The sequence below is a fragment of the Tetranychus urticae genome, chromosome 2 (genome assembly GCF_039701765.1).
Source record: "Tetranychus urticae isolate SD_2017Ah chromosome 2, NJAU_TeUrti_SD_1.0, whole genome shotgun sequence".
NCBI classification, from domain to species: Eukaryota; Metazoa; Arthropoda; class Arachnida; order Trombidiformes; family Tetranychidae; genus Tetranychus; species Tetranychus urticae.
In genome coordinates, this window is record NC_142959.1 from 1,821,562 (window position 1) to 1,847,717 (window position 26,156).

Consider the following 26,156-nt stretch of genomic DNA (forward strand, 5'->3'; position numbering starts at 1 on the left):
TCATATGGATATTTATATATTTATTTTTATCATTTTTTTCGCTTTCTTTCTTCTTCTTCTTCTTTTTCTTTTCCTTTCCAACACTTTTTTGCTTCATTTTCATTCAACATCTTCAGTCACTTTTAGTTTTCTTGTTTTCTGATCTTTTTGTACTTCATCACCTATAGGACTGGTTATTATGCGATAATAACCATCATCAACATTCACTCTTGTGGACAGTATTTTGCTTGTTCATCCAGACAAGAAAAGATTTATTTAATAGGAATTTTTGGCTTTTGTTTATAACGACATTTGAAACTATAAAGTCAACTGTTTTGGGATTACAGTTGAGGTAAAACATTTGGCTTTTATGGGTTTACATTGAAGCTATTAAATATTCACTTTGAATACCGATTAGTTTTTAAAAGCTTAGATTTGTCTTCAAGTGCTTCGCTATTTTGACTGATAATTTCATGGCTCGATTTTTATGTAAGACCTTACATCTTTGTATCAGATTAAGAGTCGAATAGTGGCATTAAAGAACAATGGAAAATTTTGAAGAAACTTCTTCTTCGCATCTCCGTGTCAAGTCGCGTTCGAAAAGCACAAGCGAAGAGTTTTAGTTGAAGTGAAGGGTTGAGGTTCGGGAATATTAACCCGATTTCGCGAAAATCACAGTCAACTTGATAATTGTATCTGAGACTCTGGTCAGCAATCTCTTGCCATCGCTTAGAACTGACTTATCCATGTTCAAGTACTGTTCTAATAGAACGGATCTCCGTTAGAATTTCAAGTTTCTAGTTTTTAATAGTTGTCGAGCTATTTACGCGATCGGAAAATTGCAAAATCGAAATCATCGTTTTTTCTTTTTGTAAAGTCATTAAAATTAAGTTCAACTCATTAACTGTTCTTTTCATCGTCATTTCATTTCTTTTCGGTAAATTTTTAAAAAACGACAAAACCGTTCATCAATTGAAAATAATGAGAAACGAGTTTCTATTTTAGATTGTTTTTGTTTCAATGGAATTTTTCCCTAATAGAAATTATTTCCATGATTTCTAATCACCTCAAACTATAGAAGCAAATCGATTTTATCATGAAAACTCACTTGCAATGTTAACCTGAAGCTGAACAAAAATCTCAACAGGATTATCGAAAGAAACTGTAACAAGTTGGAATAAATTTTTTCCTCCAAACTCAAAGGTGCAAACATTATGCCAAGAGTTATTTGAAAAGTCGGTCCAAATGAATTAACATGTTTTCCTGATTTTCCAATCAAATTTTGTGTTAATTTGATTCTTTTGTTGAATAAAATTTCTTTTCTTCTTGTTCTCTTTCTTTGTGCAAATCAATTTCATGGTCTTCAAAGATTGAATTAAAAACTGAAATATCTCATAATGACAATAATTACACAATGTAAAGCATGTCAACAGCCTAAAGTTTGTACTTTTATGACAATGAAATCTAATCGTGAAATATGTTAATATTGTGTGAAATTAATAACCTCAATAATACAAGCAACCAACATGATTAATTCAGGCGAGCGTGAAATAGACTAAACGTAAAGCTTAAAACTGACAACAATTGACTTTCCAGATTCACCATTAATTAAAATGTTAATAACTCTCAATCATCTAAATAATAATCTAACTCTTTTCAACCCTTCAGTTGGCAAGCAAAGAAAGAAAAGTAATGAAAAAGCGATTCCAACGAAATGATAATAAAAAGCAATTTTCGAGTTTCATTGTTTTTACCTTTTTATTTACCTTCGAAAAGTTGTTCTACGAAGAAATCATCTTTTCATGTGATTATTGATTCGCTGATTCTGATAATGACAATCACAGAGACTATAATAGAATCACTTTTTATCACATTTATCAACAATCAAGTACAAATGTCAAACTCAGTCCAAGACCATTGTTATGTTTATCCCACAACATTTCAACAATTTACACGCTTGATTCAATACAATGTCTTGTCGATTCTGTTAACTATTTGTGTCCAAAAAAAAGAGTCCGAACAAAAGAAGAATATCGAATTTCTTGGAAAAGAAGAAGAAAAAAGTTTTACCTTTTCACAAGTAAAAACTGTTATCAGTTGGACTCGATTGTCCAATATTATCATGTTAATGTAATTAACTTTCATCTTTTCAACTTCACCTAAACTCATCGTAAGTGGCGCTTATCTTGTACAGACTTGTCACTCTTATTTTCAACAAAACTTTTCCTTTCATCAGATTTTTCTTCCAACAAAATTTTCTTCTCTGCACTTTTTTCTTCTTCTTCTTCTTTGCATTCTTACATCAAACCATGATTGAGTAAATGAGAAAATGAAAATTCTCTCATGAAACAAGTTGAATATTGAATGTCTGCCAGAAATGATTTGCCAAGGCGCAAAAAAGTTGGTCATTTATTGAATCAAAAAATGATTGATAAGCTGGGAAGCAACAAATGATCAATAAAGAGCTTTAATATCATAATAAAATGCAAAAATAATCTGACGAAAAATTCCTTTGCCTGACGGAAGAAGAAGATAATTGAAATCAATTTTTACCTAATCTCATTTCCATTCAATTCCAGTTCAGCATCTGAATACAGTTCACATTGAAAATACCCTTTTATGTGCACTTTATAGATTCACGATCTTGTTTGGAAGAAAAAAAATTTCTCCTTTTTTCTCTTTTCATCATCATAATCTCATTCCACCAAACAATGATGATAGTGATAATAATGATGGCAATACTTAAATGTTGGTGATCAGGGAAAAAATAGTTTTCTGAATCGTTACGATTAAAACTATTTTTTTGAAAAGATGAAAATAATCTCTTCTTTATAAACATTGGAAATGCATTTCTTCAACTTGACCAAGTCAAATTATTGGTCAATTGAAAGTTTTTCAACCTTTTGTACAAAAATGTATTTCTACAAATTGCCGTATCAATGGACACTTGACAATGGATTTTTGTGTTTTTTTTCAAACTTGCTTACAATAGCATTTTACTTTCAACTTCTTATATGAAGAAAAAAGCTTGAAAACAAAATTAAACAAAACAATTGATCTTCAAGTGGACATAATACAAGCTAATATAAGGGATTAATGACAATCGTTTATACTTCAATGATTGCTCAGTTTAAGCTTTTCAAGTTCAAGTTCAGAGATTAAAGTAACTATTTTTTGTTCTCCTTTTTTTGTCACCTTTCACTTTGGATAAGTGTCTAGGTGTTAATGGCGACATTTGATAATGTTGAAGAGAAATGGAAAATTTTGGAGAAAAGAAGAAGAAAAAATGTCCATTTTATTGAATAATTTTGTTTCCACCTTTTTTCGCTTTCATTCCAGCGATCAGGGAGTTGATCATAATCAGTGTCATAATCATCATCATTATCATCTTTGAAGGCGTGACAAGGAGTGAGAGAAAAAAGTTGTTTCTAAAAAAAACTGTTATTCGCATGTCCACTTGAATGAGAAAAGAGTGTAAAACGCTGAGCCAGAGTAACCTTTCCTATCCATTAAGCTTCATCAGATTAGCTCATTTGATGAGCAACAATGAGAATGAGAATGAAAAGTGAAATCAAAACTTGACCACTTGAAATGTGCCGAGTTGAAGCCTTTTCAGCACTTTGCCTGTTTACGGCTAATGTGTTAAGTGGTTGCCCATTGTAATGCAACTACATTTAGCTTTGTTCATCTTTTCTCGCCTTCTTTTGCGCTTGTTTGTACTTTTTTTGTTAAACAATGTGAACATTGAAGCCAAATGTGCTAATGGATCAAGGGAATGGCAATGAAAAATGAAATTGATAAAATAATAGTTTCCATAATAGCGAAGTCTATTAATGGTTTCTGTTTTTGTTCAATCTTGTTGGAGAAATGCAAAATTTTATAATTTCTCGACTCGATTCACTTCGATTATTAATAGTCTTTTTTTTGCAAACCATTATTGCTCTTGTCAGATTCACTTTTCAGATATCAAAGGAAGGAAAAACTATTTGTTATTGCTTTTTATTATTGTTATTACAAAACATTATCAATATTATCATTATTTTTTTGCTTGCCTTCTTTGCCATTCAGTTTATAAAGAAAAATTGTTATCTAAATATTGGCTGAAAAAAAGGACTTTGAGTGAGGTCAAGTTGTTGGTGTTCATTGTTTGCTGTTTATAAATGGATATTGTGAAACAAGATGAAAAGGATAAAAAACGATCAAATGTGACAAGCTCAATGTTTGCATGTTGCATGACAAAGTGGCTCAAAATGGTTCCAAGTAGCTTGTTGTTATAAATAGTAGTATTGGTTTGAGGTACAGTTTTACCTTCAAGATAAAGGTGTAAATAGGATTCACTGATTAACATCTAATCTACATTTATTGCCTTCTTAGGTGATCAGATGTGCGTCTACAACAATTCAATCATTTCCAATCAGTTTTTCTCATCTTTCATTCTGGTCAATAGCTGAGTCGAGTAAAGTCCATGTTTTAATGTTGTGATGACTTCTCGATGACATCTTGATAGGTCAACATTTAATAGTCAGTTTAGTGAAGTCTTTTGAGAAATTGTCAACCGAATGTCAGAATTAAATTGTTTGATTAGAGGATTCCTTTCTAAACAAAAAAGAGAGCAAATTTTATTCATTTTTCCTCCAAATTGTGTCAAAATTAGCGATTTTCGTTGTAAGATCAAAGGAAAATTCTGTTTGATTTCTTTTCTCATCGAATCAATGAGCTTCATGAGGATTAAAAAACATTGAAACTGAAACTAATCATTATTTTGCTATTTGAATCGATATCTGCATTTATGAACAAACCTTTGACTCTGAAAGTAGCGGAATAAAAATATATTTTAACGGATGCGAAAAACTTTGTTTCAACTTTATGTCGATTTGAAAAAAAATGATCGATTTTCATTTAAAATTTTAAGGTTGAATCTCAACTGACACTTATTGCTCTGAAGTGCAACAATCATAACTTTTGATGAAGCTTTTGTATAACTTTTATAGTTAAATATTTGGCTTTTACTTTGTTTATTTGCACTGTAAAGTAAACTTGTTAATTTGCTTTACTTTTTTAGTTGAATGAAAAAAAGGAAATGTAAAGGTAACGAAATTGTAAAAAGTTATTTACTCATGAAAAGGCAATCGAATGAATGGAAGGGAATTGAAGACGTTTTCATTTTGATAAAAGACCGGAAAAAGATTGTTGAACTGACGCAATTGATTCCTTTAATGTGATAGAGAATTGAATAATTGATGCTACACAAAGTAAGTAGATTGAATAATGATAATGATGGGAGTGATTTGTGCGATAAAGAATATGCTTGAAACTTGAAATGTGACAAACTGGATGACAATGGAATGAAAGAAAGTCTAAAACACACTTTTGCAACATCAATGTTTCACTAATATTTAATTTTGCAATTTCATCAGAACATGGAAACAACAAAAAGCATAAAAGATGATATAAAAAAGCAGCAAATCCATTTAAATAAATATTATACAAATTGAATTAAATAATATGGTAGCGATAAAGATGTGATAGTCAAGTTAGCGATGAGTTTAAGAGGATGCTGATTGATTGTTATTTTGAGAGCAAAGCAAAAAAAAAGTAAAACATTTTGCCTTTCTTTTGTCAACTATCAATAGACCTTTCGGTTTGAATAGTGGTTAACGGCCTTATATTGTAGCTTGTGCTTGAAAATTGTCTCCATTCAATGCACATGCATCAAAACATTTTGAGAAACATTTTTACTTTTCCCTTCCATCCAATCAACCAATTTCACTATTCATTGTTTTAAATGCTGTCTAATGCGTTCAAAGTTATTGTAAAATTGATGCCCAAGACTCAATAAATATTGATGAATTGCAGTTTTAGAACGATTCAGTTTCTCAGAAATCAAATGTTCTGATCGACCGCCAGCTCGACAATAATTTTATCAATTTCATGCTCATCAAGACTTATCCTTTAACCATAATTTCCGATCAATGACTTTGAGTGGAAATTTCGCAACAAAAACTGAGAAAAAACAAAATAATGAAACAAATGAACAATAGTGAATGATATTTCTTGTTAAAACTGCTGAAAATTGCTAATAATAAACTCTTTTTAAAACAAAATTTGCTTGATCTTAATCCCATTAGACGCGAACATTTGGTTTTCCGATGTTAATTATACTAAATTAGGATTAATGCAAAGCTAATTGTTTCAACTTTGCTTAGTTTGTTCTGCTCTTGTATCAATTTATCAAAGTAATCCTTTTACAGCTTAAACTCAGGTCTCAAAGGTGAATTATTAGTCTCATTAAACAAATGGTAATATTCCCCGAAGAGAAACATTTTTATTGATAAATTTAAAATCCATTTAAAGGATATTTTTAATAATAAGACAAATTATTCGGTCTCATCAAATTGTAACCACTTCTTAGTGAGACAATGAACAGTTTCGGAACTCTTCAGATGCGAAATCATGAAATTTGACAATCAGATGCTGGTCTTGATGCTATTGAACAGATGCTTTTTGTATGATCACTGCTCATGTTATAAATACAATGTTATAAAATTTAAAAGAAGCTTGTCCAAGAGGAAGGATTTTACGCTTTTTGAGCTAATCTTGTCATAGAATCTGTTAATTTAATAAAAATATTTCGGACAGTATTTAACTAGCCTTTTAAGGGTAATAATATTGCTGTCAAAATGAGTGAACCAATAAAAACTGTTGAAAGTAATGATTCAAATAATAAACTGAGGTTTCACGCTTTCAATATTTTCCTGCCTTTTCCTTCCATTCAACAATTTGACTGAATATTCAAGAATTCTGGGAATGTGTTTCTCTCTCTTTTCTATCTTTAACTTTCATTTATTATCAACTTTGAATATGATAATGATGAGTGACATTAACAGTTGATTAAATTTGTGTGCAGAAAAGTTATCACTTTAATTTCGGTAATAAAGTAAACTCCAATGTTACCAATAATAATCTTCTAATGAGTCTTCTGTCAGTCAAGAATTTTAATGGAATCAAATGAACATCAATTCAATATTGATATACTTTTCACTTTCTATTCAACTTTTTTCTTCTTCCTTCAATTGACAATCCATTGTTTGATCTTATGGTTCAAATTAAAGTTAAACTTTAGTCAACATTTATTTAGCACAAAACATTTAAAGAATGCTGATGTTAACCAAAGATATCAAAATTTACAAAAACAATATTTTCCACTCCCAGCATTGAATAGTCGCCAAAAAATAGTTTTGCTTGATCTAATCAAGTTTCACTTGACTTTTCTTCCCAATCCATTGTTTGACTTTTTGCCCTTTTTAGGTTATTTGTTATTTTATTAAAAAAGGTTGATATATTATCATTATAATTATAGTTATAAATGTGATGTCTGACGATGAAAATATGCTATTATTAAAGGTTTGATAACAGAAAATTAATCTTTCTCATTTTGTTTTCTTCGCCATTTAGATTTAGCTTTTATGATTATATTGTTAAGGTGATGATTATTAAGATCATCTTATTAACTAATAACTCAAATCTTTTCTTTTATCATTCCTTTCTCCCTGTATTCATCATTATTCTTTCCCCTGTCAATGAGTACATATTTTATACTACAAAAGATTACCTCATTTTGGCAAGTTGATTTAGTGTGCATGATGAAGGATGGAATGTGAAAGATCAGTTCAATTGTTTGATGCAATAAAAGATAAAAGAGCAAAAAAGTGACAGAATTTTATTGAGTTTAACAAAAAAACGCTTCATCAGTATTGATATATTACAAGCAAGAAGCGTCAAAATGAGCAACAAGCTTTTCTCGATTAAACCAGTTTTCAGGTTTAATTTGCTTCTAAATTGGTTTCAATTTTACCATGAAATCAATCTCTTTATAAACATTGGAATCGAATCAGCAATTAAAAGGTGAAAAGTGTAGCTATTGATCAATGTTGCAGATTAACTTGTATTTAAAGTGGAGTTTGAATGTGAATGAATAGCAATTTGAAAGTGTTAAGTGATTATGAAAAATGTTTGATTCTATTACTTTTGTCAACACTTTTTGTTTGATGAAAAAAAAGACAAAAAGCCATCATTTTCACCCGCAAGGCCTTTGTTTGTCTTCTCACTGATTGGATGTTATTGAATATTGAAATGGAGAAAAAGGAATTTGTTTTGGCAAATGTTGATTGAAATGTGATATTATTTTTGCATGAAAGGATAAACTTGCAAGGTTAGAACCGGTTAAAGGGAATTAATCCTCTTACACGTTTCGACGAGTCTAGTGTAAGGGAAAAGGTTTTTTTTCAACTCTTCTTGAAGACTTCATCACTCGGCATTTGCCTTCTTTACCTTCATTTGTAATTCACTCTTGTTTGTTGTTTCTTTTTCTTTGTCAATTTATCCATTTTTTCAGTTGTTGCTTCTTCAAGCCTTTTCTTCCTTCTCTTCATTTAACTTGTTTGTTGTTTAATATTGTTGATTTTGATGATTGAAAACACTTCTTCATGTAAAGACACTATTTTTTGATTGAGGCTGAAAATAATGGGAAAGGAAAGAGTTAATTCACTTGTTCAACTCTTCAACTGTTGTAAACATTTAACAGACAAATTGTGGTTTAAACATGTCAATAACAGATAAACTTTCATTTTTGTTGTCACATTTTGTTCAATTTGCAATCAACTTTGCTTTCAATTTTTCACTTGTGATTAACATAATCGGTTAACAGTCTGTTTAAACTGACAATGCTTCAAGTAAAATGAAAATAGTTTCATTCTGAGATTCATTCTCAATTCCTAGTTGAACAATTTTCCAGGTCAATAAATTATCAATGAAATGTGTAAATGTAATTGCTTCTTAAGGATGATTCAACGGATTATTGGCTATTAATAACACGTTTGCTTGATTTTGTTACAATCATTTGGGTCGAAGAGAGTCGATGCTTTGATGGTTTAATATCCTTGTTAATCAATTTTCATTGTTACCTCTTTAAATGATTAAAAGATTCTGTAGATTCATCATTCAAGTGTTGGTGTTAATTTGATTTTTTTTCAGATTTGATTTTCTTTATTGGACAGGCGGACATTTTGTTACAGAAAATTGTTTACAAATGAATCAAAATCTAAGGACTTTACGATGCACAAGTTGCCAAACATATCACAATGAGCTGACCATCCTTCGAAGTAATGCGAACTTTCGTGTATATTTTTATCAAAATAGTCGCCATCGTACAATCGTTTCAACAGCCTTCTTTTTAACCATTAGTTATTTCACTGTTTATCTTGGTTTTATTCAATATCAACAATCGCACAGCATTCTTTTACCAAAATGGAATAGAATGCTTTTCTTCTTCATTGTGTTGTATTCAACAGTTTTTTCAATTTCAACAATCATGGCTCTTAAACAGCTCCGTAAAGATTATAGAAGATGGAAACAAAATAATCCATCAAATGTGTTAATTTGTTCGTCTTGTATGAATTTTATTGAAGGTCCAAACCAACAACCGCCCAATATGATTAGCCTACCATCCATTCCGGCTGCAAAAACAACATCAATTGTAGCTGATTCAAGTTGAAGATCAACCAGTCCTTGTCCATGTTTTAATTTAACTTTAATCACAATTTCAAGTCAATGGTTTTTGATTTTTGACAATTTATCAATTACGCCAATTTTACCAAATAACAAGGTATTATTGAGCTTTGTCTAACAATGACGGTTATTTAAATTATTGAAAGTAGATTCATTCCAATGATAATGGTTCTCGTGATGATGATGATGGTTTATAAATGAACCATTTTCAGTAACTCTGAGCAGAACGTTGACCCCAAAAAAGGAAGGAACAGAAGGAATTGTGAATCATATTGCATTATACTTTAGTTTCAATTTAAATTACACAATTCTTTCTCACTATTTGCATGGATTTTTACATTGTCACATTGAATCAGGTCGTTCATGGTGCGAGTCACTCACAGGAATTGATGAAAGCTTGATTGGGATGAACTCTGAATATTTAGATCTGAATAATAATAAAAATAGCAGCTCTTTGAAGCGCGCTCAGCGCAAAATCAGCTATCAGTCTCCATTTTAACCGAGTTGTTTTTCCCGTTTTCCTCTTTCAGCCTGTTGATTAACCTTTTAATATTTCGACGCTTGTTTGCGACTAATGACAAGTGAAACCAACCATCTAAACTGGAGTTAGAGATAACTTTTTCAAGTAAATTTCCAGGATTCTGAAATGTGAAAATAAAAATGTGTCATAAAAACGAACATTGGATTTTTGATTATAATTTACCCTTAGGAAACTTTCAACATATTGTAGGACATAAAGACCACAGTCAAAGTGATTATTTTGCTTGGGCACCTTCAAATAGTATTCTGGCATAACGTGGCTACTGAAATTTTTTTTCGTCTTCTTTTTAAATTCCCATTCTTTGGCTAGGAAATGCCTGATTGGTTCAGCTAGACGGGAGCGTCTGTTAGCTCCTTGTAATGAATCCATAAATAAAATACAGGGTCTGAGGAAAGAAATGGAAAAATAACAATGAATATTGAGTAATAATAATTTTGTAATTGTGGGACTATACTAGATAAATTAGATAATAGAGTAATTAAACTAGATCTCTCCATGGAGCAGTAAACTGTACCTCGTAGGATTTTTTTCAATCTCAATGGGCAAAATTTCGTCATGGTCAGGTACTTTTTTTGGATAACAAATGATTGCCAGAAACCAATGATATGATTTATTAATTGGAATAATTAAATAATCTTTGTCAAATATATCAAGATTTTTTGTCCAGTTTTTAACCCTGTTGTAGTATCTATCAGAAATATTTGTTCTGCGGAAAGATGAAAGATAAAAAAATCAGTTAGTTAAACAAATCCATTAGATTTTTGTTTGCTCTGAATAGATGTGCAAAGTTTTGAGAATGAATCGGCCTGTATATCAGGAATTGATTGTGTTGATAAGAAACATTGTAACAACATTATTTATATTGCAAAGTAAATTGGACAGATCCCATAAATGTTTGAAACTTTATCTTTGTAACTATCCTTTCCTTCATTTCTTCATTTTACTAATCAAAGTATCAATAAAGTAATTGAGAAGCTAATGTTTACTAAAAATCGGTAAAGTTCAAAGAAATAAAAATAAATGCTTAATTCTTTGATACTTTTGTTTAGTGTATCAGCTTGAGAAATTGCTAGATATAGAATAACGTACGATAGCTGTGTGTCCTCTTTCCGAGATTTAGTTAATTTGACATAAAAAAATGTACTAAATATATAAGTCCTTCCAGCAATACCCGGATCGGTTAAATGCCTATGAATATATCTGAAATGAGAAAAAAATGAAGTTAGAAATCTGGAAATCAGTTGATCGTATCAATACTTACTTTAAATGGAAGCCTAATATTGTATCAGTGAGAAATTCACCTTCTTCTAGACAGGTGAGATCTCTTTTATAGATGGTGATACTATCACTTTCTCCAGGTGGGTAGTCCAAGACTATGTCACTATCACTGCTAAAAAATGAAAATGAAATAAGAAAAATTATCAAGATGGAAATTAAGCTTTTCAAATTGAAAAATTTACCATGATGTTCCTGAGGCATTAAGGTTACTCTGATTTTCGGTATCGTCTTCATCATCTATTTCGATATCGATGATAGAAGGTGGGTCATTTGAACGCAATCTTTGTATATTGAGTTTAGGCCTAAGGGATGAAGGAGTTTTAGGAGATGAGGTTCTACTGGGATGCATCTTGGGTAGTAAACTTGAATATGTTTTAGTTGAACGATTCAAAACTGTTGCACATTGGATGATCGGATCATCATTCTCCTTGATCAAGTGCTCTACAGGTGGGGTTGATGGCGGGGTTGATGGTTGAGGCTGAGGCTGAGGTGATGGTGGAAGTGGAGATGATGGAGGTGGAGGTGATGATGAAGATGGTGGCGTTGATGATGGAGATGGAGACGGAGGTGTTTTTGGTGTTGGAAGTTGCTTATACAAATATTCCAAGTATTCAACAACTTCTGCAGATTCAATAATCTCGAGATCCCAATCTAAATTTGTAAAAGCGGAAAAATATTGACTCAATTGCTCCTGAACTGAACCACTTTCGTCGCCAGCGAATTGGATAGTAACTCGAATTGATTCCTCTGTATAAGTTAACGATAGAGTAGACAAAAACAATAATTAGACATTAATAATCACCAGTAGAGAACAAAGGTAAACAATGAAACATAAAGAATGGGTAGGACAATATTCAATATAAACAAAAAAGACTGACAAAAGACAAGTTAAGTAATGGCTAATTAGGAAGAATTTAGAGGAAAAAGCAACATTATGATCTATTAAGACAATGAGAGAGGAAAAAGAGTGTGAAAAGATGATGGAAGATGAGACGAAGACAATTAGCAGGAATAATAACCTAAAACAAAATTTCCTACAAAAAACGCATGTAAAGCATGAAAGAAAGGTAGAAAGAGAGAAAGAAAATGAGGTAAAAAAATGAAAGAAATGACAAGAGATGGCAGTTGATCAATTGGTTAACAACCTGGAATCCTCGTTTAAATGTTAATTTGCACATTTTTTGTCTTTAAATCATTTTAGAAACTGAAAATAATTAACATGAGATCAAAAATCCAACTGTGTCATCTCTCTAATTTTACATACCTTCAGAGTATTCATCAGAGTGATTTACATTAGGTTTCAACTGAAGTGCTGCACAAATTTTAGAGCCAGAATCAGGAACAGTTTTGATTAATAAAGTTCGACAGCCGACAACTAAATCAGGACAGAACCATGCTTGTTGAATATCCGTTGGTGGAATGGTTATATTGAAACGTGAATTGTCTCGAGTCAAGGCAACCTTATTAAATTTAAGACCATTTGTTGCCAAACTAATATTCTCACATACAACTCTATGAGTACCAAAGAAAACATTTCGAATATTCAAGATGATTTCTTCGGGAATCGGATCAATATCCATAGGAAGTTTAGATAAAAAAGTAATGGAAAAGGGAGAAAAAATAATTGTTATGATTACTTTTACTTAAGGTAATGTTGAAGATGAATTTCCTTGATTATCATTTACACTGATAGAAGATGAAAGCAGGCATTAAATACGATTATAAATAACAGCCAAAGTAAATCAGCTAATTAACGATAATTGGATAAATTTATGAAAATAATCAGCACTAAAACAATCTCGTCTACTTTTGGCCGGATTCAGTGTTACCAGGACAACCCAATGAGCTGCCATATGTTTATTTTTATTGTGTTGCCATCTATCGAGTCTAGGGAATATCTCAAAATGTGGAGGAAAAATTTCGTGATTTGTCATACATTTATAAATTCAATTATTCAATTGAATGTTGTGATTGACACTTTTTCATTTATTCAACTATTGCTCGTCTAACAATTTTACCAAACGTTTTTTCTCCATTTCAAATTAATTTTTAATTGTTCTGTACTGGAACGAGCTGCGAACGCCTCTGTGTACTTCTTAAACCCGTTGATAGTGATTTAAACTGCATAAATCTAACCTATTCTCTCATTAAATTGTTTCTTTTTTTGTTAATTTTTATTCAATATGGACACTATTGATTCAGCTGCCTCTGTTAGTGAACCGGCTAACATTACATTTGATGATAATGATGTTTTACCTAGTCAACCTGATGAATCCACAAAGGTAAGCTGAGTCAACATTTCCTGCTCTTTCCATAGTTTCTATTCTCATGAAAATCTTCTCTAAATTTATTTTTCCTTCCTGTAATAGGAGACTCATCCAGAGGATCGCCAATCACCTGAATCATTATCCCATATCTCTAATGTATCTACCAGTTCATCCTCTGATATTGCACCGGAACCTTTCCAGCCAAAATTTAAAGTCAAAGTGTCTACTAACAGTATTACCAAAGATGGCGAAAGCGTTATCTACACCATTTATACTAAATCCTTGGAAGGAGATTCCGAATGGAAAGTAGAAAGAGTCCATGACGATCTACAACAGTTACACCATAATTTGATGGCTACAGTAGCTCCTGGATTCGGATTGATTATGCCACCATTACCTGATGAATCAGTGACCCATCCATCACAAGCTCAAGAAAAGAGTAGGGAAAAATTGGGACCAAATACTAACACATTAATTGGTGATGAATGGTACAAAGATTGTTGGCAAATTCAAGAATATCTCAGATTGCTATTGAACCATCCAGTGTTTGGTAGTGATCCAGCTTGGAACCAATTTCTATGTTCCGTTAATGCACCACCACGAGTTAAACTACAGAAATCGTCAAACATTTTGGGAAAATTATCTGAAAATATCGATTCTCGTGGTAAATTAACGCATAAAGATTGTGAAGAATACTTTCAAAGGGAACGTGATTGGGCTAATCATTATGCAAATGTGATTAAATTAACTTCCAGAGCCTTTAATTGTATTGTTAATGCCAGATTAAGTAAGTGGACTCATCTCTTAATTTGCATCACTTTGACTCTATTTTTCAATCCATATTCTCAATTTTCATGTCAAGTCAATCCAATCTTCTTGAGAAGGTGTCAATTTGATTTCTACTGTAACCTGACTTGATGCGCTTAGCAAAACGCCCCTAATAACGCCCTTCATTGTTCTAAATTTTATTTAAGTCATTATATTGAATATATTTTTGTGGTAAAACAAGTAAATTAAGTTAAGATCTGATAGATTAATTGACACTTTCATTCGATAGACTAGAAAACTTGTGTGAAACGAGATAATTGCAAACAAACAATTCTTGATACATCAAGAATAAATAGATTTTGATATTTTGATAAGTTAAATATAGTCAAAATCACTCATATTCTTGTTAATTTTGTTATATATTCTCATAATATGTTTATAATTGATATATGATTAACAGTTTTCTTCTTTTTCATTGATTAATATAACTTTTGGTCATTTCCATACCACCTTGAGTTGATCTTGTATAGCCAGAGGAGGAAATGTTGCTTATTTTAAGGATTATTGATAAAACCGATAACTGTGATTATAATGATCTTCATCATGAAACTGGACAGATGAGAATAGCAAGAGAAAGTAGCAAATTGGGTAATGTGTAATCATCGTCTAATTACACTAATGATGATGATAATAATGTTTTGTGCATGAGAAAGTTACCAATTTGGTTTACCATTCAATGTGACAGAGAACCCAATTGAGAACCCAAAATGTCAATAATTAAAGTGGAATCAATAACTGGCCGTAAGGATGAATCCAGTTTGTGTGAGAGAGAGAAAGAAATTGCTCATAAAATTAGAATAATTCATCGTAAATCAGCTTTGTTATATTTAATCGTAAAATAATCAGATCATGTTCACTCTGATTACATTTTCCAATCATTTTGTTCCCTTATACAAATGACAAATTGACAACCAACTTAACAAGCTAATTAAACAATGTTGGTAATAATGATAATAATACCACCCAGAACCATTCCTTATCCTCCTCTTTTTCATCTTAATTCAATTCCAGTCCAATTTTCAATATCATGATAATGATTGTTGAAGTGCTTTTTTACAATCAAACAAAAAAACACTCAATTCTTAGCTAAATCAGTTTACTCTTCAATCTTCCCAATCCTGGTCCAAACTCACCACCAAGATTCATCATTTCTCCTTCAAATTGATCGTATTTTTTATTTGTTTAATAATAGTTTTCACCAAATAATTCAATTGTTGTCTGTTAATCAGTTTGTCAATTAACACTTGCTCAAGTGTTTATAAACGGCAAGCAAAAACAAAATCCATTGGGTTAGCTTGATGAAATAACGTTGAATAACTTTTCTCATTTTGTTTGCTTCATTTACACTCATTGATTAACTTGCACTGTTTACTTATCGGTTGACTGGGAAATGTCCATTTTTCAATTGCACCTCCAAAAATGGTAACAATCAACTTGATTACTTACCCAATTTGATGAGTCTGTTGACCAATAGCTAAACTCATTGTATTACCCAAATAATGCATTTCAGCTTCTTATCTCTTCTTGCATTCAATTGGCTTTACAATGCAATAATTTGGTACAATAGTCTTGTCCCAAATAGCCATAAATTATAACTACAAATTATCTTATAAAATGATCTAACAACATGTTCATCATTATCATAATGACCACCAACTTTCCTCTAAAACTGTCCAAAGGGCAAAACCTCAACACTAGCCATTCAACTTAATTATGTTAAATCAGCTCAATTAAAGTCTGTCCAACACTTCACTTTACAACATTTGCAGCAATAAATTCAATACAGTGTTTAAAGTAAACCTAAATAATGAATTTCTATTTTCCATCAAAGTGTTTTTTTTGGCAGAACTGATCATTATCATGAACCAACCTTGACTTCAAGGGTACAATTGAATTTCCGTTGTTTCATTTACTCAAATTAGCATGCATTTCGCTTCCCTTATTTTTCATGTTTTTATGTGTTGATAGTTTTAACTGGTTTACCAGTCAAGTAGTCTAATTATTTCTTTAATGTCCACTTTTGTTGTCTCTTATGTTCATTGAAATACTTTTCTTACTCAACAATGATATGAAATTGAATGGTCAGTTGAATGTTCATTTTTGGTGCATCTTCTTGCTCTTGTTAACACTGATTCCGTTATCTGATTTGTCTCATGTTTATGTAACCATTTCATTCAATTACTCTTTTACCTTTGCTTCTCAATTGCAATTGAAAATTAACTTAAAAAAGTGGTTATTGCACTTTGAGCTTCTTCCTTAATTCATTATCAATCACCTTCTCAATTACCTGTCTTAATATACTTCTCATTGTGTTAATTATCCATCATTATTAGTCAATTGTTTTCATTACAATATTTGAATGGTTCCATCACCAAGCAAAAGTTAATTTAATTTCTTTCAAGGCTTAATTTATATTCACCAATTTGAATCAATTTGCAAACATTTAATGCTGATATTATGCAGAAACAAAAGTCGATTGAACCCTAATAACAACTGAATTTAAATTTTCTCTCTAAAATCAATCTCAACTAATTAACCAACTCTTTTGAGGTTTAGTCAATTAATAACCTTTACCTGTTAATTGTTTTTCATTATCCAACTCAGTTTCTGTTTTTAATGTTGCTCTTATTTTACCTTTACCTTGCAAGTTGAAAAACAAAAAACACAATCCATTCAACTCTATCCTTTAATTCATCACCACATTAGCCGTTAATTGTTACACATTCATCATGATTATCACTTCAACTCTTTCTCTATTCATCCCTTTTCTTCACCCTGATCATTACTGAATCTTGAGTCTTTTATTATCGTCAACTTGGCCCTAAATTAGTAACAGTAGACACTGAAAATGGGTAAAAGAAAGCAAATTAATAAAAGCGTTAATCAGTTATTTTTGCCTCCAAAATTTTTCTTTTCAAGTTAAATACTCTTTAAAATAGATTCTCTTTTTTTCTGCCAGATATTAATGCTTCTTTTAACCAGATAATCACCTTTTTTCCCAATGAATTCAAGTTTCAAATGATTACTCTTCGACTCTCACCTTACCAATCTTTTCATCAGTTGACTTTTGTTTTTCGCCTCTTTTCATCATTTAACCTTTTTTGTTATTTTACCCACGTTTTTGACAGCATTGTCATTTTACAAGAGTTTTCAATCAATTCAGATAACAAAGATTATCCAGAAAAATACCTTAATTACCTGTGTTTCATTGAAATAATAGTTTAAACTATTGATTGATGATTTAAGTAGCTATTGTCAAACAGTTTATGCATTACAAACCATTCATTTGCAGCTGTTACCTTTAAATGGGAAAATATTACTTTTCTAATCTCAACTTTACTCCCAATCACCAAAAATCATCACCAGAATCTTCCTTTTCCCTTCAACCTTAACTTTCTCTAACTTCATTAACAGAGAACAGAAAATACATGTCGATAAGAAACAAGAACATTTCATGAACTTTCCTTTTCCACATAAATCACCTTTTCAATTTCAAGAGATGAACATTTGAAAAACTCAAATCTTCTCAATTAACTCCGATTTTTAGATAACTTTTCTTAGCTGATTAAACACAAGATCTAATCACAATCTTGAATCTTTTTAATTGTTAACAAAAAATCTATGATTCTAATTCTCGGTGTTTTCATGATGTACTTTGGAATATCGAATATTCTCTCTTTTTCTGAGTTTTACATATTTTCTGTTCTCATCAAATATGAAATGAATCACAATCAATCAAATGAAGCGCAACATGAAGTATTATAATATTAAACAAAAGTAGATAAAACGAGAATCCAAATTGAAGTATTATCATGTTGATGGATATTTTGATGAAATGATAAATAATGATATTACTGAATCTCTTTTCATCCTCAATCATAATTATTATAAATAATTGATTGAAACGGAAATGATTTATAACTGGACTTGAAGGAAGTGCAAATGAATTTAAATTGAAACTGAAAGTTGGCAAAAGAATTGAAAATAAAGGCTTAAAAAGAAGCTGAAAATGTATATAATTAAGCCAATTATGGTGATAAAATGAGGATAAATGATAACAGTCTACTGTTAAACTGTGTCATTGATTGTTTATGCAATTGTTTGATTAATTGTAATTTAACAGAAATTTTGCAATTCTCGCGTTAGAACATTAAGTGTCTATTAGTTTCATCATTTACTCACATTCAACCATCATTATGAATCAACTCTTGTTATTACAAAGATTTTATCAGATAATTTCAATTCACCAATCCTATGATTAAATGTTAACCCAAAGAAGTGCTGAAATGATGAAAACTTTATCACCAAAACTTCATCAAGGTGCGGCTTTAATCTTCACATTAACATCTTTTGAATTATTTTTAATTGCAATTCCTTCATTAATGATATGAATAACAATACTAATGACTTTTCCATTGATTCATCGCATGAAGAGAAGCCTGAGAAAGTTTGAAAAATCTGGAAATGATGAAAATTCTGAGATTCATTTTGACTTCTAAATTAGAGAAAATGAAATACGAAATTAACTGTTTCACTGATTGATATTCAGAGTATTTCATGAAAATTGCTTTGAAATATTCATTTCTTATTATTTCTTGTTCATAATTTCAAATGTTCAAAATTGTTCTGAGCAGAGAGGATTCAAGAGATAAAAAAGTTCTGAAACTTATTTTTAGTCAAGAATTTGTTCTTTGAAATTCATCAATCAATGTTCAGTATTTTAAACTTTCTAATTCAGACTATTTTATCGTTTTTATTCACTTTTCTCATTAATTTTTGAGTCTATTTTCTTAATCGAATCAACAATAAATTTTTACAATTTAACTCTTTTTTTTAATCGATTTAGCTGATTGATCAAATTGAATTGAAAATGTAATACATTTCAAGGTTCAAACTGTTTTATTTAATATCAAATAATTCAATTTATTTACTTTCAACAATTGATTTTCCAAACCTTTTCCAGTCATTTCCATGTTTATCAATTTGATATTATTTCCAATCAAATAACAATTATTATAATGGTCGATCAATCAAACTGACCCTCAGGTCTTCCTTCAAGCCAAACTTGTACCTCTTTAAATGATTTCATTTCATTTGGATTAGTTGATTCCTTTAATTGTATTTGATCAGAAAAACTAACAACCTTAAAGCTAACTCTTAACCAATATTTTCTTTAATCTTTTTCTTACGGCAATCAGTCGATAACTCACAGTTTGTCAACAATTAACTGTAAAAATATCTTGAAATGGAAAATAAAATTTAAATTTTTGTATCATTTCAGAACTCTGTGGATCTCTGTCTCATCTATCAACAACATTAAACTTGAATATTCCCGGAAGCAATGAGAGTCAATTCAATCGTCAAGCCATGAAATTAAGCAACCTGTTCTCAATTGCCATTGATGACTATAAGGTAAAATTGTTGGTCCAAAAAATTAAATTCAAACATTTGCACCTTTGAATCTTTATTCAATATCCATTCAACAACACATGAACCATTCAGTTCTTGCAGACAGACAATTAATTTAAATAAATTAGTCAACAATTGCTAGGAATGATGAGCTTTTTTAATTTTCATAAATCTGTTTATTCACTCATAACAAATTGACTTGCAAAAAGCTCTGATTAACGCAAACTTTTCATCACAATTCAATGTTAATTAGAGAGGATTGGAAGTGATCAATTATAATGATGAAGCCACTCTTGGCTCTAGTCTTGACTTATGGTCTCGCTACATGGAAGCGGAAAAAGAAATGCTTAACCGTCGAACTGGTTTGATGATTGAATATGAAAAGTCCAATCGTAACCTGGATAAGGCCAAACCTAATAAAAAAGATGAGGTAAGTTTAACGATCAATTCATTGTAACCAAGTTATTCACTGGAAATCAACCAACTCTTAAATTGCAATTTATGAGTTTCATATCAATATCGACTCAATTTTTAAGAGACGTTTGGCAATTTAAACATTTTGTTATAAATGTTATAAATAGTCGGAGTGATTAAAAAGAGCACTTTTAATGAACAAATCATAATTGAATATTGTCAAACAATATTCAAACTTTTACTTGAAAAATCATTTTTTCCTTTTCCCTTTCATTATTGGTTCAATTATTGACTAATTGTTATTGATGATAAATGGCTAAACGATATTTTGAATTTATCTGAATGATAAATTTACTCACACGGAAATCAATTCGGAAGTTAATTTTTTCTCTCTTTCAACCAAATTTGCTTTGAGCAATATTTTCACAGTCTTTAAGTTCAATCTTTGAGTTTGTTACATGAAAATCGATGTCCAATTATCAAATGTAATTATTTTTCAATATAAAATGTGGCCAGGGTTTGGATGAGAAATGTGTTTTTCCTCTTTTGGCTTTCACCTTGAGGCATTTCGACCGATATTTTGTCCAGATTCACTTAACCCATTACACTAAAGATACTTGAATAGTTTCCATTTCACTCGATATCATTTTCACAGTTCTCACCATAAACAGCTTATTGTTATAACATAACGTTAATATCAATCCAACACTAAATTGATGAAAATTTATATTTATAAATTTCCACTTGAAAAGGTTAAACTCATTGAATTTTTATTTGTTTTTTCCCTTCAACTCTTATAATCTAAATTCAATCAAACTTTTGTAATAAATAAATTATTAATTATGCAGAAATTGAAGCAAAAAACATTAATAATAATGTTCTGTCAATTATGGTTCAACTATGAATATTGATTCAATTACAAAAAAGTAAAAAAAGATAATGTTAATACACTTTTAAGGCAATATTTACATTTGATGGAAACTTGAATAACCATAAAAACCTATCGTCTTTCAAAGAAACCTGAAGATTGTTTTTCATTTAAATTGATTTTACTCTTGTTTGCCTACTTTCTTGGTGATATTATAAATATTATTTAATATGATGATTAGCTTCAAGTTGATTTCATGTTGATAGTTAAACATGATAACATAATAATGTTTACAGGTTAAATTTGAGGTTCACTTTGCATGTTTACTGTTGAAATTTCTTCTCTTTTGATTTTTCATTCTGGTTAGTTGATTATTTTGAGCCTGAGTGTCTGGTTTTTCTGGTGATGATAAAAATAATGATATCCATTGACCTTCTACGATCAATGTTACCTTATCCTGGGTGCTTAACAGGAACCATCACAAGAAGCTGGTAAGCACAACAAAAAATGAACACTTTGCGTGTGACCAGGTCAACATTCGGGTCAACCCTCAAGCCAAATTGATATACTCAGCAAATTTCACTCTATTCTTATTCACTTATTATTATCGGTAGGAAAAAAGTCTTTTAATCAGAATAACTCAGAAAGAGTAACTTCTAATCTAACCTTTCATCATTTGATAATCTCATCTTAAATAGATGTCATCAAACCTGAAACAAATAAATCAACATTTCACCGCATTTGGTTAACTTGATTTCAATTAACATGAAAACACCAAAAATACCAGTCTCTTTGAGAAGAGCTGAAAGACTATCAAATGATAATCATTGTTATTAATCATTTGTCCAACAATTTAAAAGAAAATCTTTAATTAGCTCAAACATATTTTTCATTATTAACGATTCAACAATCATTAGACATTTTCATTTCCTAAAATCATTCATTCTCATTCAAATGCTCAATGTTTATTATTTTTCATCTCTTCTGATGTTTCATGTTTGTCAAGCGAAACCAGTTTCTTAATTGTTGTGTTTTTAATCCAATTGTTATAAACTATTCTCTTCATGAATCACAGCCAAATGATACACTGTTTAAGCTTCTAGGTTTGGCTGATTATCTGGTCAACATGAAATGTCCACTAAAACCCGATTATCAGTCACGATGTAAACATTTAAATTGTGCATAATTTGAGTTGAATATTATTCCAAATTCAGTGAATTGACTTTCCTTTTTGATCTCTATTTTTGTCCTTTTATCAACATTTTTTTACCAATCATTTGCTATCTTGAGGACTTTGAATGTTGATGTTGACTAATGCATTTCATTGCCTGTAAATCCATACCTGAAGATTTATCAATACTGGTTCAGTTTGATGACTATTATTATTTCCCTGTCATTGTTATCTTTAATACCGGTTGCTAAGTTTGTGATTGACTAAATTGACCAATGTTACCCTTAAATCAGGTTATCAGGGTCATTCAATTGTCATAACCAGTTGAAACATTTTACATTTATTCTTGATGATATTCCGATAGTTAATCAATGATCAACTTTTCATTGGTATCATTTGGCACCTTTGAACTTTCCAAACCTTCTCACACTTGATTCCTAGATGCAACTATTGTCAAAAACCAGATTTTCAATAATTTCAAAGTTCTTTCAAACTCTGATTACACGATATTACCTTTTCCATTTTATTGCAAATATTAAATATGATTATTACTATCACTTTTCATTGTTATCAAAGCCATAAAAGGGTAATCATGGCAAGGTTACCAACCTTAAACAACTTTAAAATCATTTTATCTTTACCGCTTTATTCAATTCGATTTCCGGTTTCAATTCTTGATCAGCTAATTACAATTTTACTGATCATTTTTTTTCTTCTCCTCAAATGCTTTGTCTATGATCATTACAAGGATATCTCACCTGATATTTTACACTTTCTTGATTAAAGCAACCTTCTTATGGTCACGCTCTAATTGTCAGATTATTTTCATGATAAACATTGAAAACAAGTCGCCAAATTGACTAAAAAAATACAAATGCGTAACTTGATTAACTCGTGATTGACTTGATGTGGGCAATCCTAACAATAGTTGCAAGTTGAACAAAAGCAAGTCTCAATCTTTTCTCTCATCTTTATCATCCTCTAAATTTGCTCAATTTGTTGATGAAAAAATAGCCAAAATAAGTTTCCTTTCACTTGACCATTCACCATCATGATCATCATCATTTTACTTCCATTATTTTCCTTTCATCTAGATAGTTAACTTGAACACTTTTCATGTTTTCTTATTGTTATTTTTCCTGTCCTTTAACTATACTTTTGTCCACATTTATAAATAACTATTGAATTGTTTAGACTTTCACCCAAAAAAAGCAAGAAATTAGATTATAATTAGTGGTCAAATCATTTGTTAATCTTGAAAAATTAAAGTTGAACGTAAAAGTAAAATACAAATGTGAGTCAAGTCTCATGAATTTCAATGAAAAGAGTTACATCAATCTCAATGTAAATTGTTTACAATTAACTCTTAAATGAGTTTAATTTGTTTGACATTAACAATCAACTTATTAAATTTGCTAAATACATCATCAATTTAATACTCGACTTGTGCTCTACTTTCATCTGCGTCACTTTCGTCCTTTTCATTCAAATGATTAAAGTGTTTACAATTTTAGTTAAAGTTGAAGCTCATTTGATCAATATCATTAAATTAATAACCTTTTCTTCCTCTTTTCTTTCAGGCTGAAAAATCTAAATTTGAAGCAGAAAAATTGTTCGAAGATTGTTCAGATATTGCTCGTCAAGAGGTAAGAATTGGCAAAAAAAAGTTCAAATCAACTTCTCAATTTGGTTTAAACTTTCACGCCAAATGAGATTATTTCTGTTAAATCTTAATCATATTCAACTTTACAGATTAAAAGGCTTCATAAGGAACGAACCGGTGTTTTATTATCAGCCATCAGGAAATATTGCCAATCCCAGTTGCTCGTTAACAAAGACATTCACCAATTACTTTTGATTTCTTATGAAAATTTGAAACAATTTCGGATCGAAGCTTATTGAAACTGGAAAATTAAAGATTCAGATTAATCTGCCTCATCTCATCAGTATTGGTTCATAATCTCCCAGGGATTCACATTGTTCTTCACCATATCAAATGAATCTTCAGAAATGGTTTAAACCGAAATCATGGTTTCAGTTTGATAAAAGAAACGTTGAAGCAAAGCTTTTACATTAAACTTTGCTTCAACAGTAAAAATTAATTTTGTAATTTAATAACTTAACTATCGGCAATAATTTACTAAATCATCTTTTACTATTACAATTATTTTCTTTATTATATTATGTTTATCTTAATTGTTACAGAATGAGAAAGAAAACTGGAAAAATTTAAAATCTCAACTTTTACTGGACATCTCTTGTAAGTCCACTTTCTTGTTGTCTTTTACTTTATACTCAACATTTGTTACCATTGATCTGGTCTTTTGAGAAATTCAATTTTCTCTCATTTTCTATCCTCAATAAATCAAGAAATTAAATGATTCTCATGTTTATCCGATAAAAAGAGTTCAATTGAGAGATTTCAATGGAAATGAAAATTCTGGTAATTAGTTGTTTACCATTGAAAGTGTTTAAGTAAATGGCAGTTAATTATATTATCAATTGTTGCGTCAAATCTGATTAATGTCTCTTGTCTTCTGTTTAGGTAACAATTAAATATGATAATTAAACAAATGAGTGTTTTATTGAAGAGGAACGTTTCGCTTAACCAACAGAAGCAACACCAGAAAGGGTCAGAGTAAAGTTCATGAGTGCATCACATTGCTTCTTCCGGGTTATCCTGTTCACTGATAAATAGAGTCAATTTCATTGCCATTCAAACTTGTACTTTCATCAGTTATCAGTTATTATCAGTTCACAAGGTAAACATGGAGAGAAGAGCAAAAAAAAAGTTGAAAGAAGACAAAAAATGAAAAGCAAAATGAACAATATTCAGATTAGATGTTTTCGCGTCACTCAACTGTAACTATTTTCACTGAGCATTTCAAAGTATTGTTTCTTAAATGATTTTTCATGACAAATGGAAAACAAGAAAATGGAAGAAAAAAAGTGTCGACTTAATCAACTTGTCACTTTAATTAGCATCAAAAGTAAAAGTACTTGAGAAAGTTCAGTTATGTGAAAATTCAAATTTCTTCTCATGGAATCCATGACAAGGTGAAAACTTGCAAAGTCTCAAAACTCTAGAAATGATCAATTCTGAATTCTTGTAACTTATGCTTTTGAAATTCACTTTTCTGAACTCAAAGAGAAATTTGTTTTTTAATAAAATTTTCTAATTTCTGTTCAATTGTTCAATGAATTTCATCATTTCTGGTGAAAATTTTCTTCTAAAATGATTCTTCTTTGCTCTTTGTTGCTGTTTGTTTTCAAGTCTTGTTTTAAAGAGCAAATTATTTCATTAATTTCATTCCATTCATGTTGATATTCATTGAGTTCAGGAGGTTTTGTTTTTCCCTCTTGTTCTAAATCAGAACTCGGAAGAATAATCTTCGAACTCTTTTTTTCCTCTCTCATTCATTTCAACTTTAAGATGTCAGTTTAGAGTTACTTTTATTGTCATTAGTTTTTTTTTCATTATTTATTATTAAAACGATTGTATGAATTGAGATGAAAAGATGATATATATAACCAGGGAAACCTTGAACTTTTGTTGAAACTTTTGTTTATTGGAATGATAAGGAAGAGGAGGAAGATGAAGGTTAGGTGAAGATGGAGATAATATGTATTGGAGTTAATGTTCATTGTAATACAAAGTGACTTGAGTTGCCAATTTTATAGACCATAACATCTCATATATTGACATATTAAACGTCAAATATCATCTTTTCATCATCATAATCATTTTCACCATTATTTCCACTTTTCATCCTCTCAATATAAACAATTAACAATTACTCAATTTGATGTTCAGTTTTTTTTTCTCATATCAAT

General features: G+C 30.3%; 2 protein-coding genes across 3 annotated transcripts; one reads left to right on the plus strand and one right to left on the minus strand.

Moving 5' to 3' along the window:
- Window positions 1–9,806: 9,806 nt before the first annotated feature.
- Window positions 9,807–13,175, minus strand: LOC107363660 (uncharacterized). Of its 2 annotated transcripts, none has more exons than XM_015930920.3 (7): window positions 12,630–13,175; window positions 11,548–12,112; window positions 11,349–11,474; window positions 11,177–11,287; window positions 10,602–10,793; window positions 10,250–10,472; window positions 9,807–10,187 (listed from the first exon to the last, which is right to left on the minus strand). In XM_015930920.3, exons 1-7 carry the CDS (start codon window positions 12,943–12,945, stop codon window positions 10,023–10,025), a joined length of 1,698 nt encoding a protein of 565 aa, XP_015786406.2. In that variant the 5' UTR covers window positions 12,946–13,175; the 3' UTR covers window positions 9,807–10,022. The 2 variants fall into 2 exon arrangements, with proteins under 2 accessions (XP_015786406.2, XP_015786405.2); XM_015930919.3 differs by having other exon boundaries at window positions 11,349–11,477.
- A 149-nt stretch (window positions 13,176–13,324) lies between these two features.
- On the plus strand, window positions 13,325–24,703 carry LOC107363661 (sorting nexin-5). Its single transcript, XM_015930921.3, has 6 exons — window positions 13,325–13,647; window positions 13,735–14,419; window positions 19,742–19,872; window positions 20,123–20,299; window positions 23,903–23,968; window positions 24,075–24,703. The coding sequence occupies exons 1-6, from the start codon at window positions 13,549–13,551 to the stop codon at window positions 24,222–24,224; spliced, it is 1,308 nt and encodes a 435-aa protein (XP_015786407.2). The 5' UTR covers window positions 13,325–13,548; the 3' UTR covers window positions 24,225–24,703.
- The last annotated feature ends 1,453 nt before the right edge of the window (window positions 24,704–26,156 follow it).